Source organism: Vombatus ursinus, unplaced genomic scaffold (genome assembly GCF_900497805.2).
Source record: "Vombatus ursinus unplaced genomic scaffold, bare-nosed wombat genome assembly UNPS02014799.1, whole genome shotgun sequence".
Classification (NCBI taxonomy): Eukaryota; Metazoa; Chordata; class Mammalia; order Diprotodontia; family Vombatidae; genus Vombatus; species Vombatus ursinus.
Genome location: NW_020954577.1, coordinates 6,140,628 through 6,156,464, shown reverse-complemented (window position 1 = coordinate 6,156,464; position 15,837 = coordinate 6,140,628). Strand labels below are relative to the sequence as shown.

Sequence of the window (15,837 nt, the reverse complement as noted above, 5' to 3'; positions counted from 1 at the left end):
TAGAGTCCACAGGACTTTTACCATTTGCTGATAGCTCCCTCCGCCCTCCCTCGCCCCTACCCAGCCCGGGCAGCGCGACTGGGCTTGTAGTTCTCCCTTTCTCGTTTAGTGTCAAGTATTGAGTAGTTTTTTGTAGAGCGCTGGCAATCACCAGTTCTCTGGGGGAAAAGATTTCCCCCCTCCCTTCCATTCCCACACCCAGAAGTAAACTGACCCTTTGGTCTGTTTTTCAAGGAAAGTTAGTTTCCCTCCCCCCAGGAAGAGCTCAAGAAGCAAATATCAATTCCACCCTCCACCCCTCACACACAGATACCTGAACTTCAGGAAGAAGCGCGGGAGCTCAGCGCCGAACCTGTCTGGAGCCTTAGGCCACCTAGGAGAGGAAGACGAAAGGAATAGGGGGTTACTGTCAGGAGGCCCTCTGGGCGCTGGTCTGAAAGACAACACAAAAGCAGAGCCTCCAGACAGAAACTCCAAGTCTCTGTTGACCTGTGAGAAAGAAAACCAAAGGAGGGGAGTCTGACTCAGGGTAAGGTGGCAGGCAAAGCCGGAGAAATGGGCGGAGGAACAAGGAATGATAGAAAAAGCCCCTAAAAGCCACTATCCCCATCCAGGTCTCTTTTGACATCCCAGAAAAATTCAGATCTCTCTCTCTCTCCCTCTCTCTCTCTGTTTGTCTCTCCCCTTCTTTAAAGATTGTAAATAGATTCTTTCAAGCCTCCAGTGAGGTTCGCGAGTCGGTGGCAACAAGCTAAAGAATTCAAACGAAATCTGAGGTTGGAGACGCTGTCTTCACACTTCTAAATGCACTTATGGACGCCCCCCCCCCCCCGACTCAGCAAGGCTAGATCAAGGTCTCGGTTTACCAAAACAAAAACATCAGAAGGCGGCCCCCCAATTGGGAAGCGCCGCTCCCTCGGCGCCCCTTCCTCCCGCAAGGCCGCAGAGGCTGCGTTTCCACCGAGTCCCATTTGCATCCCCCCCCCTCATCCCCCTGCTTTCCCCTCTCTGTTCTCACACTCTCCTCCCCATTCGAGTCTGTCCACACCACACCTGGTGCATCACCGCCTAGCCATTAGCTTCGGGCCTCCTTTCATCTTCGGCGTGGCAGACGTCTCTATTTATCCACTTGCAATCAATGAGTGGCGTCACCAGCGGTCCCGTAATGACGCCGGCACCATTAAGGATGACAGGCTAGAAAGAAGAAGGCAATGGTGATCCCTCCCAGAGCCAGCGCAGCCCAGCGGAGCGCGAGCATCGCAAGGTGACCTGTCTCCCTGCTACTCTGTGCGCTCCTCTCCAAACCGCTGTGCTCCGCTCCTCTCCGGCGGCGCGGCCCAGCCCCGCCGCCCTCCCTCTTCTCCCCTCGGTCTTTCTCTTCCGTCGAACTCGGAGGCCAAGGGCTACGAGCTTCTTGAACCTGGGCAGCTGCCAGGTGGGAGCTTGCTGGAGGGTCGGAGCCCCCATCCCTTTCTTTCTGAAAAGCGCCCCGGGATGGAGAGCAGGAAGGACATGGTGATGTTTCTGGAAGGAGGGCAGCTTGGCACGCTCGTTGGCAAGAGGGGAGCTAATTTGTCAGAAGCAGTGGGGAGCCCTGGCCCCGAACCCCCAGAAAACGTGATCCACCGGAATTGCTTGAGTCCCCGCTCGGGCCCCTTGGCGTCCAGGGAGAAGGGCGGAGGCGGCAAGGAGGATGAAGTGGAAAGATTGCCACGGACAGCGGCGGGGGCGGGGGCGGAGAGCCGCCCAGCGGGGCCGGCGGGGGTGGCCCCGCCGCCCTCCTCCGACTCCCCCTCGGCCAAAGGCCAGCAGAGCAGCTCGGATACGGAGTCGGATTTCTATGAAGAAATCGAGGTGAGCTGCACCCCAGACTGCACCGCAGGAAGCGCCGAGTACCAGCACAGGAAAGGTACACCAAGCTTTGCCCCAGCCCGCTCTCCGGCCTCCCCCCTCTCCCAGTCCCCGGAGCCCCGATGCCCTCCCCCCCCGCCCTCCCCTGCAGCTTCTGTCGCCTCTTGCCCTGAGGTGTCCTGAAGGGATAGAGGGATTGAGAGAGAGGTGATTTCCTCGGCCTAATTCCAGGTGAAGCCACAGAGGCAGCGAGGAGGTCCTGGCTGGTTACCTGATTCCTCTGCCCCGTGCCCTCCTCCTAGTCCCACAACTTGGGGGAGGGTGCTCACTTGCCTGTCCTCGGGCATCCCGCAGGGATCAGGCTGAGTCTACCTGAGTGTGGGGTACTGATTCACAGGGGAGAAAGCCCCAGGCCTAGGCCTTGGGCTGGGAAACGGTCCGTGTGTTAGCCCTAGTGCTGGACAGTCCCTCTGAAGCCTCAGGGAGGTAGTCTGGGAGACCGTCACTCCCTTCAGTGCCCTAGTGTTCCGTGAGAAGGTTGGACCACGCCAAGATACCAGCTTATAAGGCCTCAAACGCTTGGTGTGGCGGCTGGGCGGCAGGGTTTGTAGGTGGCAGGCATAGCAACTATGGAGGCAGACTGCACGCCAGAACGGAATGAGTGCGGAAACGCTGCCTAAAGAATGGTCCAAAGGCTGCAGGCCGCCCGAGGAGCCGCCGCCCGGCCTTTTTGCACCTCGGCTCGAAGGCCGAATTACCTTGTCACTTCCAGGGCTCGGCGGCGCCAGTTCGGAAATGGTCCCAATGAGCTAATTGCCTTTGGTCTCGGATACAAAGAGGGCAAGTTACATTTGAAAAGCGAAGGCCGGGAGCCGGCCTCCCCACCTTCCCATCCCCCAGTTCCTCTGCTTCTACTCCACCACCCCCACTCAAAGCCCCATCCCCTTTCCTGCACTTCTCAGTCTCTCTTCAAATACCACCCCAAAGAACAAGGAGCCGGGGAGGGTGGTGGTCCTGTGGATAAGAAAACCCCACCGTTTTTCTTTCTGCACTGTCCGAAGTTGAGAGAGGAGTCACCAGGCTCTAGGCTAGTGTGGGATCCACCTTCATCCCTCTCTTATCCCAAGGACTCCTGAAAACAGGCTCAGCAGAGGCTAGGAAAGAGTCCAGAAAAGAGATGGCCTCCCTTGCGGAGAGAGGGGAGAGTCCCAAGGTCCCTGTCCAGCCTGGTTGCTACAGTCCCTTTACACTCTGCTTAGGCCGTGGAGTTTGAGGGCCTTTGGTGCAGGGCTTTAGCGAGCTCGAGGGGTTAGTGGGGGAGGGGAGACGGGGGGTGGGGGAGGAAGGACAGAGATGCGGGGGAAGGAGGTACACCAACGCAGCCCGCAGGCCCAGTCACATTTTCAGCCAGGTCACTCAACACCCGCATACTCTCCTCATACACCTACTCAGAGCAGATCCGACTGCAGACTTCTTACACAAGTGGTATTCGTGTGCCTGTTTGAAGCCCCCCTCACACATACAAACAAGCAAGCACACACACGCTTCATGACGCCCTCTGACAGAATGAAAGGCTAGTTCAGAGGGGTAACACCAACCCCATTTCTCTTCCCATCCTGCAGAGACAATGGTTAACCCCGACTCCCCCAGACCTAGTCCTTGGAAGGAGTAAATGCTAAATGACCAGCTCAGGCCGATTACCCTCCGCAGTCCTTTGGTCCCCGAAACCCGTATACTAAGAGCCTGTCCCTCGTCCTTCCCTCTCTGTCCCTTCCTTCCCCCGGTGGGATGGGGATGGGGTGGGGAAGGGAGAGGAGCTGTCTTCAGACAAGCACTCCTTTACCTGCAGACAGCAACGCTGGCTATAGCTGGGGGGAGTCGGGTGTTGGGGGACCCATTCCTGTCACCTTGTGTTTCCCAACCCTACATCCAGCCCTAGTCCCGCCTCCCCCCCCCACCCCGTCCCCACTTCCAGGCCCCTGTGCCATCTCGAGTAGGCAGTGTGTCTTCTTTGGGCTTCCTTGTGCAGCGCCATGCTCCGAGGCTCTGGCTGGCAGTCCCAGCAGCGGAGGGGAGCCCCCCAAGAGCGGCGGCGGGGGAGGCCCGGGAGGCGGCGGTGGAGGCGGCGGGGGCGGTGGTTCCCAGGGCTCCCTGGCCTGCAGCGCCAGCGATCAGATGCGCCGCTACCGCACCGCCTTCACGAGGGAGCAGATCGCCCGTCTGGAGAAGGAATTCTATCGGGAGAACTACGTGTCGCGGCCCCGGAGGTGCGAGCTGGCGGCTGCCTTAAACCTGCCGGAGACCACCATCAAGGTAAGTACCGCGATCCCCCACAATCCGCTTTCCGTTGGCCCGCCGGCCAGTTTCCCTGGCAGAGAGAGAGCTGGAAAGCCAGCTCTCTTTGCTCCCTTGTTGTGTCCCAACTCTTGCTGGAGCCGCTGACTGGGGTGGGGGTGGGGAGTAATGAGCCCGAGGTCAGACCTAGGAACTAAGAGGCAGAGAAGTGAAGCAGGCTCTGAGGCTGAGATCCGGGCTGTAGAGAGAGAGAGAGTCAGGGAGGCCCAAAGAAGGAGGTAGGCCTCCTATGGGCTTCTCTCACCCCACCACCCCCCACTCCCAGATAACACTAGGTCTTCCACTGAACCACAGACTCGGTTCCTGTGCCCACTGCAACAACGTTAACCACTAATGCTGATGGTTATTCTTAGTATTTCCTGTGAAACAATTCCTCTTTCCAGCTTCCTCTTCAATACCCCTCTCCAAGATATGAATTCCACCAAGTTGAGTGAAGGCCAACATTTGGTTCTCAGTGAGGTCGAGATAGATACAAAGGACAAAACACTTTGAAACAGTATACAAAGCCTCAGCTCCCTGAATATAGTCTCTTACTGGGGAAGTGTTCAGGGACAGTTTTGGGGGCTCCCAGCTCGCTTTCCCCACAATCATATCCACCAGAGTCCAAACTCAACCCTGCTTTTAACCAAAGAGGGAAAAGCCTCTGGTGCCATCCTGGACCAGGGAAATGGGTCCAGAAGCCAATTAGCGCCAGGTGCCAGGGCAGAAATGGGGGGATCAGGGAGATCTGGTAAACATTCAGAGGTTCCTCTGTTTCCTTCGTCTCTGCCAGGTGTGGTTCCAGAACCGCAGGATGAAGGACAAGAGGCAACGATTAGCCATGACCTGGCCTCACCCAGCCGACCCTGCTTTTTATACTTACATGATGAGCCACGCTGCGGCCACGGGGAACCTGCCCTACCCGTTCCCCTCCCACCTGCCCCTTCCTTACTACTCACACATGGGCCTTGGAGCCACTTCAGCCTCTGCTGCCGCCCCCTTCAGTACTCCCCTGAGACCCCTGGATACCTTCCGGGTCCTGTCCCATCCTTACCCTAGACCTGAACTCCTCTGTGCTTTTAGACATCCATCTCTCTATCCAGCCCCAACAACGCATGGACTTGGGGGGTCAGGGGGCAGTCCATGCTCATGCCTGGCTTGCCACGCCAGCCAGTCCAATGGCCTGGCACAGAGACCTTCCGGCTCAGACTTTTCCTGCTCCTCCACAACCAGGACGGACTCTTTCATCACCTTCACGCCCTCCGTACTGAGCAAAACCTCCTCAGTGTCCCTGGATCAGAGGGAGGAAGTCCCCCTTACAAGATAAAAGGTGCATCTCAGGTTTTTCCAGAATACTCATTTTTAGGGCAGACTCCCTTGCTCTAGGACTTACCCTCCCACCACCCCACCTTTCCACCTTTATTTAATTCCCTTCCATCTTCCCTTGGACATCTGCGGAAAAAAGGAGACAGAGGACTAGAAATAATAGCCTGAAAAGGATTTCCATGACCATGAAGGAAACCTGTTGGTGAAATATTGGGGAAAAGAAGCCGCTTGGATGGCTATGTAGAAGGCACAGTCTGCCATCCATCTTTGGAGAAGATGCCAGAGCCTGGCAGGGAGGGGACCCTCCCGAGTATGTCATCAAGGCTCCACCTGAAAAGAAACTTTAAAACCCACACAAGCACACACATATACACACTCATACACTAGCACATACACATGCACACACAGGCACATACAAAGAAAACTTACTCTCCTTTCTTTACCTGACAAAGCTGAAACACTGGAAGGGGATATTGCTGTCTTTAACAAAAGGTTGTGTGCACACACACAAACAACGTGAAGAGCTCTCTTTGCCAGATTTTCCAAATCTAGTAATGGAGATTCTGAATAGCTATACAACTAAGTATTTCTTTTTAAAAACAGAGAAAGGGAAAAAAATTGTCCTGCTGCCATAAAGATTCTACCAACATGTATATATTTTTGGTGGTTTGACTGCATTCTTTGTGTCTCAGAAATACAGTATATTCCAACTGACCAGGATCTAATCTTTTCCCTAGAACTCTGCTTCCCAGATCCCTGCCCTACCCTAACTTGATTCTCATTTCATTTCTGTCTGTCTGTGTCTATCTCTCTGTCCCCTCCTTTTGTTTGTCTCACAAAAAGATCTTCAAAGGAAAGGGAGGGGGCACTTTTCTTGTGTCAAGGTGCAGCTGAGTGTTATTTACCCTGAAACAAGTGTCTGGTCACCAGGGGTTGAAGGGTGGCCCCCCTGTCTAAATTAGCAAGGTTGTATATGTAAGGGAGGTTTTTAAATGCCTAGTGTACAACATCATGCGCTCTGAACAGAGACCATGAGCCAAACTTAACAAGCCGCCAAGGGAAGAGATTAGGTGATGGAGAGTGGGCAGAGCAGAACTCCTATGGACAATCACAGCATGCAAATTAGAGCAGAGTAGACTTTGTCTCCTTGGTTTGTTCTTTGCCATCCCATTACCCATTTTGCTTTTAAATTTCTCATGCCCCACCAGACTCTATATTTTACCCACTCCCATCATCATCACCTGCCTTTGTGTTTGTCTTTCAAATGTTCTCTATGCAACCCTCTGTTTCTTGAGTGGGTGGAGCTGTTTCTTTTTTTTCTTTGAGAGGGTTTTGCAGCCCAGGGGAAGGAAGACAATAGTGTCTTGGGTCTTGGTGAAATAGGGATTTTCTTGCCCTCTAACCCAACCCTATTTTTCTTGGAAGCCCAAAGGTTTCACTGTTCAGATTTGTTACCATATTTCAATAAAAAGGCCAAAAGAACCATGACAGTATAGCACCTTTGGGAGCTTCTATTATTCAAAGGAGGGATGCCAGACCTTTTTTTCCTTTTGGTGAGATAGAAGGAGTGGGGAAGATCAATTTGGTTTTATTTCCTTCCCAAATAATAGACAGTAGGCCTCCTATTTAAGTGAAGAAAAACAAAGCTCCCCTTTGCAGAGCTGGTCAAATGTGTACGTGGAAAGATCAGCAGCAGTCCTTATCTTTCTCAACTTCTCCTTATTGAATTCCAACAAATGCATCTAGCGAGAGGTGCGTAGTTTAAACCGCCCACTTTATGTTTGAAAGAAATTAGAAACTGGGGTTTGTGTGAGGTGCTATCTGTTTATCTCCACCCACCCCCACTTTCAGGTTTGTTTTTTTTTTTACTAGCTAGCAACTTGCTGGAAAATAGGAGCAAATGGAAGAAAGTTCAAATTAAGGCACTTAGTAAACATATATGTATACATATATAATATATAGAAAGATATATATCTATATATCTTATAATATGAACACTTTAAGTATTTACAGAGGGTTTTTGTCACAAGAACCTCGAAGAGGAAGCAGAGAAAAGTTCCAGAGTGAAGGGGAGGGGTTTGAGTAGAGGAAGTGATGAAGTCTTGCAGTGTTTTAGGTTGAGGGGAGGGAGGGAAATCACCTGCGCATTCCACTTGGAGCAGGCTTCTGTCAAGGGTTCCGTCCTGGGACAGAATAGGGAACCTTGACAAAGCGCTCTGCCCGTCAGGGTGAGATTCACTTGGGGAAAACTGAGCTCAGTCTTCCCAATACAGAGTATAGTTTGGGTCGTCTAAACAGGGAGTTTGTGTTGGCTGGGCTCTGAGGTACCTGAGTGCTTGCTTCGGGTGTTCAGTTTCAGGGAGTGAGGGAGAGAAGGAGGGGTCAAGCAGGGTGGGGAGACAGAATCAGCTCGGGTCTGTAGTTCACCATGTCCCTACTTCCCCATCCCCTTTTCTGGCTTCACTTTTGTTGCGGAGAAAAAGCCCGAAGCAAACTCACGAAAGCCAGCACCCCAACCTCTCTTCTTCCTCTAGTTTTCCCCGCCCCCACCCACACACATACCCAGCCTTTCACCCAAAGGATCGCCCGCGAGGAGCTGTGGCTCTCCCACAGGGTGGGCCACCTTCTAAGGATCGGGCTGCAAAAACCCGGTGGCGCATGTCTCTGTTCTTTGGTCGGACGCCCGAGATTGCTTGCGACAGGTAAATAGGCTGCGGGTTGTGGTGATGCCAGGCGTATTTTCAGTTAATAGGGAGGGAAAATGAGGTGTCTGCAGCGATATTGGAAAGTACAAGATCGATGATCCGTCCTCGTGTCCAATCAGCAGCCTTTAATTGACTGTATTTTCTGGGTAATTGAGCCAGTCTACCTCCAAATTGAAGTGGAAGATATAACAATACATCTTGCCAGGGGGAATTACTCATCACTTCATAATGAAATTTTCCTTTTGCCAAGCATCGGGGTTTTGTGCTGGGGCCGGCTCAGTCTCTCCTCCCTCACTCCCCCTTCTCTCTTTTAACATGTTCTCCCCGAACCGGCCAGGACCAGGGGGCCTCTTTCACAACTGAGAAACTCTCCACAAGTGTCAGGCCTTCCTTCCTCCTCCTCCGGGGGCTCTAGGGCTTTCGAAATGTTTGGGGAGCCGAGGAATCATTGGAGTATCCCCGCAGTCCTCCACTCGCTCTCCCGAAGCTGGTCCCTGTCAGCATTTCCCAACAAAGCTCAGGGCCTTTCCGATAGCTCAGAGTCGCCTAACGAAGGTGCTTTCCTTGGGCCTGGTGGGCCGCACCTGCTGCCCGGGCAGGGGTCTCCAGCCTGTGCTGCTCTTGGGCTTCCATCCAGTTTGAGAGAGAGGCTGCCTCCACACAGGCCGGGGCTCCACCGAGCTGTTAGCGTTTGATTGATTGCCTTATTAAAGCGTGTTCTTGTAAGTGTGACCGAGCTGATTGCATTGCATATGTTTGGGATAATGTTCACTTTAAACAACTGCATAAAGGGGCCAAGCTCTGTAGAGGGAGGCCAAGGGAGGACGCAATGGTCCCACGAGCGCTTCTCCGGCAGTAAATCTCCCGGTTCTTCAGCCAAATCTCTCAGTTCCCTGGCCCCTTGGGCAACTCACCCCCACTCCCGCCTTTTGTGTTTTATTTGAAGTTGACTTGTCTCCTTGGCATCTTGTCTCTTCTCAGCTCGAAGCCACCCAGTCAGGACTGCCCCCTCACATAAGGACGCCCCAAACACACACCAACAGGCTTAGCTTGCCTCCCATTAACCTCTTTACACACCCCAAAGCCATAGTTTCCCCCTCTCCCTAGGAGCCCTCTGGAGCCAGGGATTGGAGGGTCCCCTCACCCACTCAGCACCCCTACCTGAGTAGAAAGGCGAGTGTCCCCACCCCCATTCTCCCTTAGAGCTTTGGCGGGCTTCGGAGAGTTTGAAACGATCTTTTGTTCCCCCAACGATTCTCCCGCTCTGGTGGTTACATTATCTCCCACTAGGAGCCCCTGGAAACCAACCCCCTCCACCATATGTCGGCTCAGAAGGGTGGGTGTCATGGGGGACACTTGCTCCGGGTGGCCATACTGAAGGAGATGCAGGCCTCTAGGGAGAGGGTTCTGAGAATCTATGGGGACCTTCTCCACCCAACCATCCATCCATCCATCCATCCATCCACCTCATAGCCTGGAAGGAGAAAAGACTAAGCAGTAGCTAGTGGATTTGGGGAGGAAAATCTATGCAAATGTGTTTGTGAATAAGTTTGCTTTTCCTCTGATTACTTTTGGAAGTAATCTTTCTATCTCTCCTCCCTCCCTCCCTTTTCCTCTCTCCCACTCTTTCTGTTTTTTTCTTTTATTTTTGTCTTCTGCTATCTTCCCCCTTTCTCCTCCATCTCTTCTTCTCTCTTGTGTTCCTCTTCTTTCTGCCTTTCTGTCTTTTCTCTGTCGCTCTTTCTAGATCTCTCCGTCTGCCTCCACAATCTCTGGCACTTTCTAGTCCACTCTCACCCTCTGTCTCTCTCCATCGGCTCACTTTCTAACAAAGAAAGGAAACAATAAATAATTCGTGGTCCTCAAACCTATTCCTCTTCATGAACTCATAGTCCATGTCTCTCCCCCGCCACACCCACACCCCCGAGCCCCCGCCCCCCGGCACAGTTAAGGAATCAGGCTGTGAGCGGATTGCAGATTTATAAGAGAGATCTTAAACATCCGCGGTGAATAACTCGTTGTATTGAGATGACAGCCGTCCTTGAAACGAATATAGAAAGCTGCACCTCTTGTTTGCAGGTGAGAGAGAGAGAGAGAGAGAGAGAGAGAGAGAGAGAGAGAGAGAGAGAAGGTGGATTCGTGCATAAAGCACCCCTTCCCCAGGACAAGGAAGCTTATTCTCGCCCCCCCTGTGAAATGGGGACTCAGATCGTTTTGCCAAAGGATCAGTTGTCACCTGGCCCTTTAGTCTGCACGCTCACAGGCCAGGAGATAGAACAGGAGTGGCTGGTCCCAGATCCTCCATCAGCAGAAAGGTCTACCCTGGGAGAAAAAAGCCGGGGGGCGGGGGAGGGGACCCAAACCTCCCTACCAAGGATCTAGCTCTCTCCCTAAGGTAAAGAGAGGGCAAAACCCTTTCCCAAATAGTTTTCTCAGTAAAGAAGTGGAGGTAATTTTCAGAATTGAAGGAGAGAGAAAGCCAGAAAGAGGGAGACAGAAAACGAAGGAAGGAGAGACAGAAAAGGGGAGAGATAAAAGAAGAAAAGAAAAGAGGGGAGAGAACAGAGAGGAAAGGTGAAGTAAAGAGAAGAGAGGAGAGGAGAAATAAAGAGAAGAGAGGAGAGAAGCGAGAAGAGGGGAGGGGAGGAAATGAGATCGTCAAAATCTTTTACAGGTTGAATCATTTCAAGTGTTTTGGGCCCTCAATTTTTCCATAGATACCCACAGGGGAATGGAAGGGTTAGGTAGAGAGAGGGGGAAAAAGAGAGAAGAGAGGGAGAGTAAGAGATGAGAAAGGAAAGTAAGCTAGCTCGCCACTTAGAAATAACCCAAAAGTATTAAGTAATTATTTAAAACAAGGCTGTTTAGAAAAATATTTGTATTTATTGCAGCTGCTCGATTGGGCTCGTTAAAGGCTGCGAGCATTTAAATCGGTTACAATCTCATTTAAATCCCACTCCGTTCCAGCAGGCTGGGGCGCCTGAATAGCCCAATCACTCCGTAATGATGATGAATGAGAAATTAATTCACATACAAGCAAGACAATTTAGGCCTTCATCTGTTTAAATAGCCTTCCGATATTATCCGCAATCGCAGGTCACAGATTGAATCAATTGTCCAATGCTGTGAAAGTCACATCCTTGCATCTTCATCGCGGTTATTTATGGCGCAGCCGGGGCTGCTGAAAGGTAGACGCTGTTAACAGGGACAATTACTTCAAGGAAAGCGTTGACAAAATGGAAAACAAATGCCCGTCTTTCCTTGCCAAGTTTAGCTGGGCCTGGGCCCAAGCTCCTCGGGGGCAGGCTGAGGGGCCTTGGGGGTCAAGGAGAATGGCCCGCAAGGCCTCCCTCCCATGCCAGGTTGGCTCAGGCTGCCCTGCCCTTCCCCTTCTCAGTCCAAGCCCCTTCCCCAGAGTCTTCAGCCAACTGTGCTTCCCCATTAGTACCTATGCCCTCCATCACTGCCTCCCCCCAGGGTCCCCAAAATCAAAGCACTGGGCGGTGGGGATTGCGTCCCCTATAAGCATCCTAGATCACTCTGAGAAGGCTCAGTCCAATTTCTCTCTGCAGCACGTCCACACCAGCATTTGAGGAGAGAGGGGAGTCTGCAGCAGTCCCAGGCCAAGGGAGAAAGGAGAAATTTGGAGGGTGGGAACTGGCTCTAAGAAAGAGGTGAAGCTACGGCTATCTCAGGAGGGAGCCTGGGCCTCCAGTGCAACCAGGAGCTCCACATGGTCTTAGTTTTACCTCTCTACTACTCACTCTCACTGCTCCCCCTTCCAAAGAGCTCCTCTCATCCACCTATACGCAGGCCTTTTTATTGATTTCTGGAGAAGCAACTCTGAATTGGTGTGTATGTGTGTGTGTGTATGCATATGTGTGTATGTATATATGTGTATTATATATATAGTATATATATATACATGTATATATACACACACCCTAATTCAGAGTTGATTTTCTAGAAGTGGATATACATGTATATATGCACATATATGTACACACATATGTATGTATTTTTATATCTTTATATATGTATATACCTATATGTATATATATGTAGATGTAGATACAGCACTAACATTCATATAGTGTCTCCTGAGAGCCAGACAGTTCCATAAGTGCTTTACTATCATTATCTCATTTGACCCTCATAACAGCCCTGGAAAGTTGGTGCCATTGTTATCCCTATTTTACAGGTGAGGAAACGGAAGCAAACAGAGGTTAGGACTAGGAAGCTTCCAGAATCTTTCTGCTTCCCCTTTAGTTTCTGTCAGTCTTTGTGAGACTCTTCCTTTTGGTCTCACCTTCTTGGCTTCAGGGTCTGACTCCTGTCGTCCTTTCTCCTTAGCTCTGTACTACTCTTTCTATATCTTTCTGTGTCATTCTCTCTCTCTCTCTCCCCTTCCTCCTTCTCCTCCTCCTCCTCCTCTTCTCTGTCTTCTTCTTCTTCTTCTTCTTCTTCTTCTTCTTCTTCTTCTTCTTCTTCTTCTTCTTTTCCTCCTCCTCATCCTCCTCCTCCTCCTTCTCCTCTTCCTCCTCCTCTCTCTCTCTTTCTCTCCTTGTCTTTATCTTGGTTTCTCCCATTCCATTCTTAGGCCCCCTTCCAATTCAGCTAACATTTCTTTGGACTTAATTCTTTCTTGCTGAAGAAAGGTCAGCCTCTGGCTTGGAAAGGAAATGGCCCCGAATCAGAGGTTTTGCTTTTTGTGGGGCATGTGTGATTGAAGGGACATCTTTTCCAGATAGACAACCATTTTCTGCTAGATTTCTTCTTAAACCAAACCGGGAATTCTTCCCTTGTCCTGCAGAAAAGACACTACATTTTCACAGGATTAAAAAAGATAAAGAGCTTGCCACTTCTACATAGAGGCAGAGGCCAAAAAGAAACTTGGTAAAAGAACCAGCTTTTAGGCCCCTTGGTGCTGGTAGTGGGCATTTGGAGGTTGGTTGGAGGATGGAAACATATATAGTCACATTCTGTTTTAATTTTTTAAATTTTTTTGAGGTAATTGAGGTTAAGTGACTTGCCCAGAGTCGCACAGCTAGTTAAGTGTCCAGTGTCTGAGGACAGATCTGAACTCAGACTGTTTAAAAATTCAATCTCAGTTCCATTTCTTGGTCTAGAACCCCTTCCTTTGACCACCCCGCAGCAGGGCCTGATGGGAATCTCTCTGTAGCTTGGGCTCAAAATATCCTGACACCAGGAGCTAGAGATGAGTTTATTTTCTCTTACCCTTGCCATTTTCACAAAAGGGGCCCCTCTCCCAAATTCAGAATTCATGTTCTAGTCTTCCCCTCCTCCTACTTCTTCCTCCCTCTCCTTCCTTTCCCCTTTCTCCTTCCTCTTTTCAGTCAACTAGTATTTAATAAGCATATATGCCAGACGCTGCTTTCCACCTTCTCTGTTCCTTCCTTTCCCTCTTTCTCTTTCCAAATTTTTTTTTCTGAAGTTTCTCCCCCTCCTTTCTCATGTCCTCCTCTTCCTTCTTTTTTTCACCTCTCACTGGCCTTTCCCCATTTCCTCTTCCTTCTCTTTCCTTCTCTTTTTCTTCCCTCTTCCCTTCTTTCTCTCCTTCCTATTTCTTCTGTCTTCATCTCTTCCTTCTCTCCCTCATCCATCTCTCCCATTCCTCTCTCCTTTCTCTTTCTGCTTGAGCTCCCTCTCCTGCATCGGAGGATTCCTCAGATGCCTTGAGCCTCCTGCGGAGCTGAGAATCTGCTTCCCGACTGCGGGCGCAGGCAGAGGGCTCAGCCGAATTCTCGGCAGCCGGGAGAGGGCCTGGCGCCGCTGAGGGATGAGGGTCGAGCCCAGAAGGGCTGCAGCAAGAGGTGGGGACCGGGCACAAAAGCCCGGGAATGGGCTTTGGGGAGAAATGCAGCGGGAAAGTAGCGTAGAGGAAGGAGCCTGATGCCACGTTCCGTTTACCATAATGGCCCCAGCCCGTCTTACGCGAAAAGTTCGTATCTTTGCATATCCTGCGTACATTCAGAAATGGATCTCTTCCGACCACCTCGCTGAGGCCCCGCTGTCTACGCAGCCATGTATGTGTACCTGTCCGCGAGGTGCCCACCCGAATGGTCCCCAGTGCTCTGTTGAGGAGTGCCTTAAGGCCTCGCTTGCACTTTAAGAAAAGACCCCTCTGTTCTAGGTGAGGACAAGGACCTTATCTTTGTCTTTGGTCCCCAAAGATCAGTACCGTGATGACAGAGAGACAGATACAAGGATAGAGACAAAGACAGACGCAGTGACCGACAGACACACAGAATTCAGAGAAAAAGAAATGGAGCGGAGAGGTGGAAGGGGAGCTCACGGAGAGAGATAAGGAGGGAGAGAGAGAGAGAGAGAGAGAGAGAGAGAGAGAGAGAGAGAGAGAGACTCGTAAAGAGACGGACAGACAGAAATCAGAGAGACAGAAACAGAGAGCCAGAGACCAGAGAAGAGGCAGGGAAATAGAACTAGAGACAAACACCTACAGAGACATCGACATAGAGACAAAAGAAAAAAAAAGACAGAGACATCTAAATGGAGACAGAGTGTGTAAAGGTTCACAACAGATACCCCGTTACACTCACTGGGTCTATAGGTGTGCCTATGATTTCCCCACCCCCGTCCCCTCTTCTCTCTGTTTCTCCATATGAAACAAAAGCCTAGCTAAAGGATTCCTGAGGCTCGGAGGAACCACTCCCAGGAGCGACTTTGATGTATTGCTGTCCAATTAGTGCCTTTAATTGGTGTCCTCCGGGACGAGGAGACCTGGAGCTGGGACGCAGCCTCCACTCGCTTCCCCGGCACACTCAAAAAGTAAAATTTATAACGTGCTGCAGCATCCCCGCGGGGAGAAGGAAGGGCGAGGGAGATGGAGGGAGGGCTGGAGAGAGGGAGAAGGGAGGCACACTGTGAGTCCCTGCAGTTCTGTCCCTCCAGTGTCCTTCTCGAGCCTGTCCCCAGAGCCCTTCCCTGCATGGGTGGAGTGGAAAGGGACAGTTCCCAGACACTCCCCACCACCTTCGCAGCCCAGCCCTGGACCTTCCAAGCCAATCTCTCCTTGGCCCACCCCCACTCCTAAGTCAATGTTGGCAGGGGAGGCAGAGTTACCAAGGATTATAAAGGATCCCAGGGGCTTGCATTGTCTTCACTGGCCCACCCCAAGCGGTCTCCCATCTCGTTAATAATGGCTGTTTGTTAACAAGGATGCGGAGGTTAAACAATCTGGGCGGAAGATTAAACACGCCTCGTCAGGGCTCTGGCAACTACGCCCGCAGGCCGAGCCCTTCCTAAGCCGCAGGGGTGCTCTGGAACCTGGGACTGGGCCTCCAGGAGCCACCCAGGAGCCTGGGGGCGGGGTGCCAAGGAGGGAGAGGGGCGGGAGCTTCTTCAGCAAGAAGGTTGCCACTCAGGTGGTCAGCCCCAGGACCTCCCCCCAGGGGCACAGCAGAAAATCACTAGAGACTTCAGCCTCTGGGAGATGGGCAGAAGACAAGGTGCAGTCACTCAGGCACCATAATTGGGTTTCCATACACCTCCCTTCGAGGGGGGGGGGAAGAGAGAACCAGAGAGAGAGAGAGAGAAAGAAGAAGAAGAAGAAGAAGAAGAAGAAGAAGAAGAAGAAGAAGAA

General features: G+C 51.6%; 1 protein-coding gene across 1 annotated transcript; it reads left to right on the top strand.

Annotated features, from left to right (window-relative positions):
• Positions 1–1,494: 1,494 nt before the first annotated feature.
• On the top strand, positions 1,495–5,512 carry LOC114050414 (homeobox even-skipped homolog protein 1-like). Its single transcript, XM_027872059.1, has 3 exons — positions 1,495–1,909; positions 3,881–4,164; positions 4,979–5,512. Exons 1-3 carry the CDS (start codon positions 1,495–1,497, stop codon positions 5,510–5,512), a joined length of 1,233 nt encoding a protein of 410 aa, XP_027727860.1.
• The last annotated feature ends 10,325 nt before the right edge of the window (positions 5,513–15,837 follow it).

What these genes read in the sequence shown, in the direction of transcription:
- LOC114050414 (XM_027872059.1), top strand. Translation starts at nt 1,495, where the DNA reads ATGGAGAGCAGGAAGGACATGGTGATGTTTCTGGAAGGAGGGCAGCTT. An exon ending in CGAGTACCAGCACAGGAAAG is followed by an intron (nt 1,910 to 3,880) that starts GTACACCAAGCT and finishes TTCCTTGTGCAG; the next exon opens with CGCCATGCTCCGAGGCTCTG. An exon ending in TGCCGGAGACCACCATCAAG is followed by an intron (nt 4,165 to 4,978) that starts GTAAGTACCGCG and finishes CGTCTCTGCCAG; the next exon opens with GTGTGGTTCCAGAACCGCAG.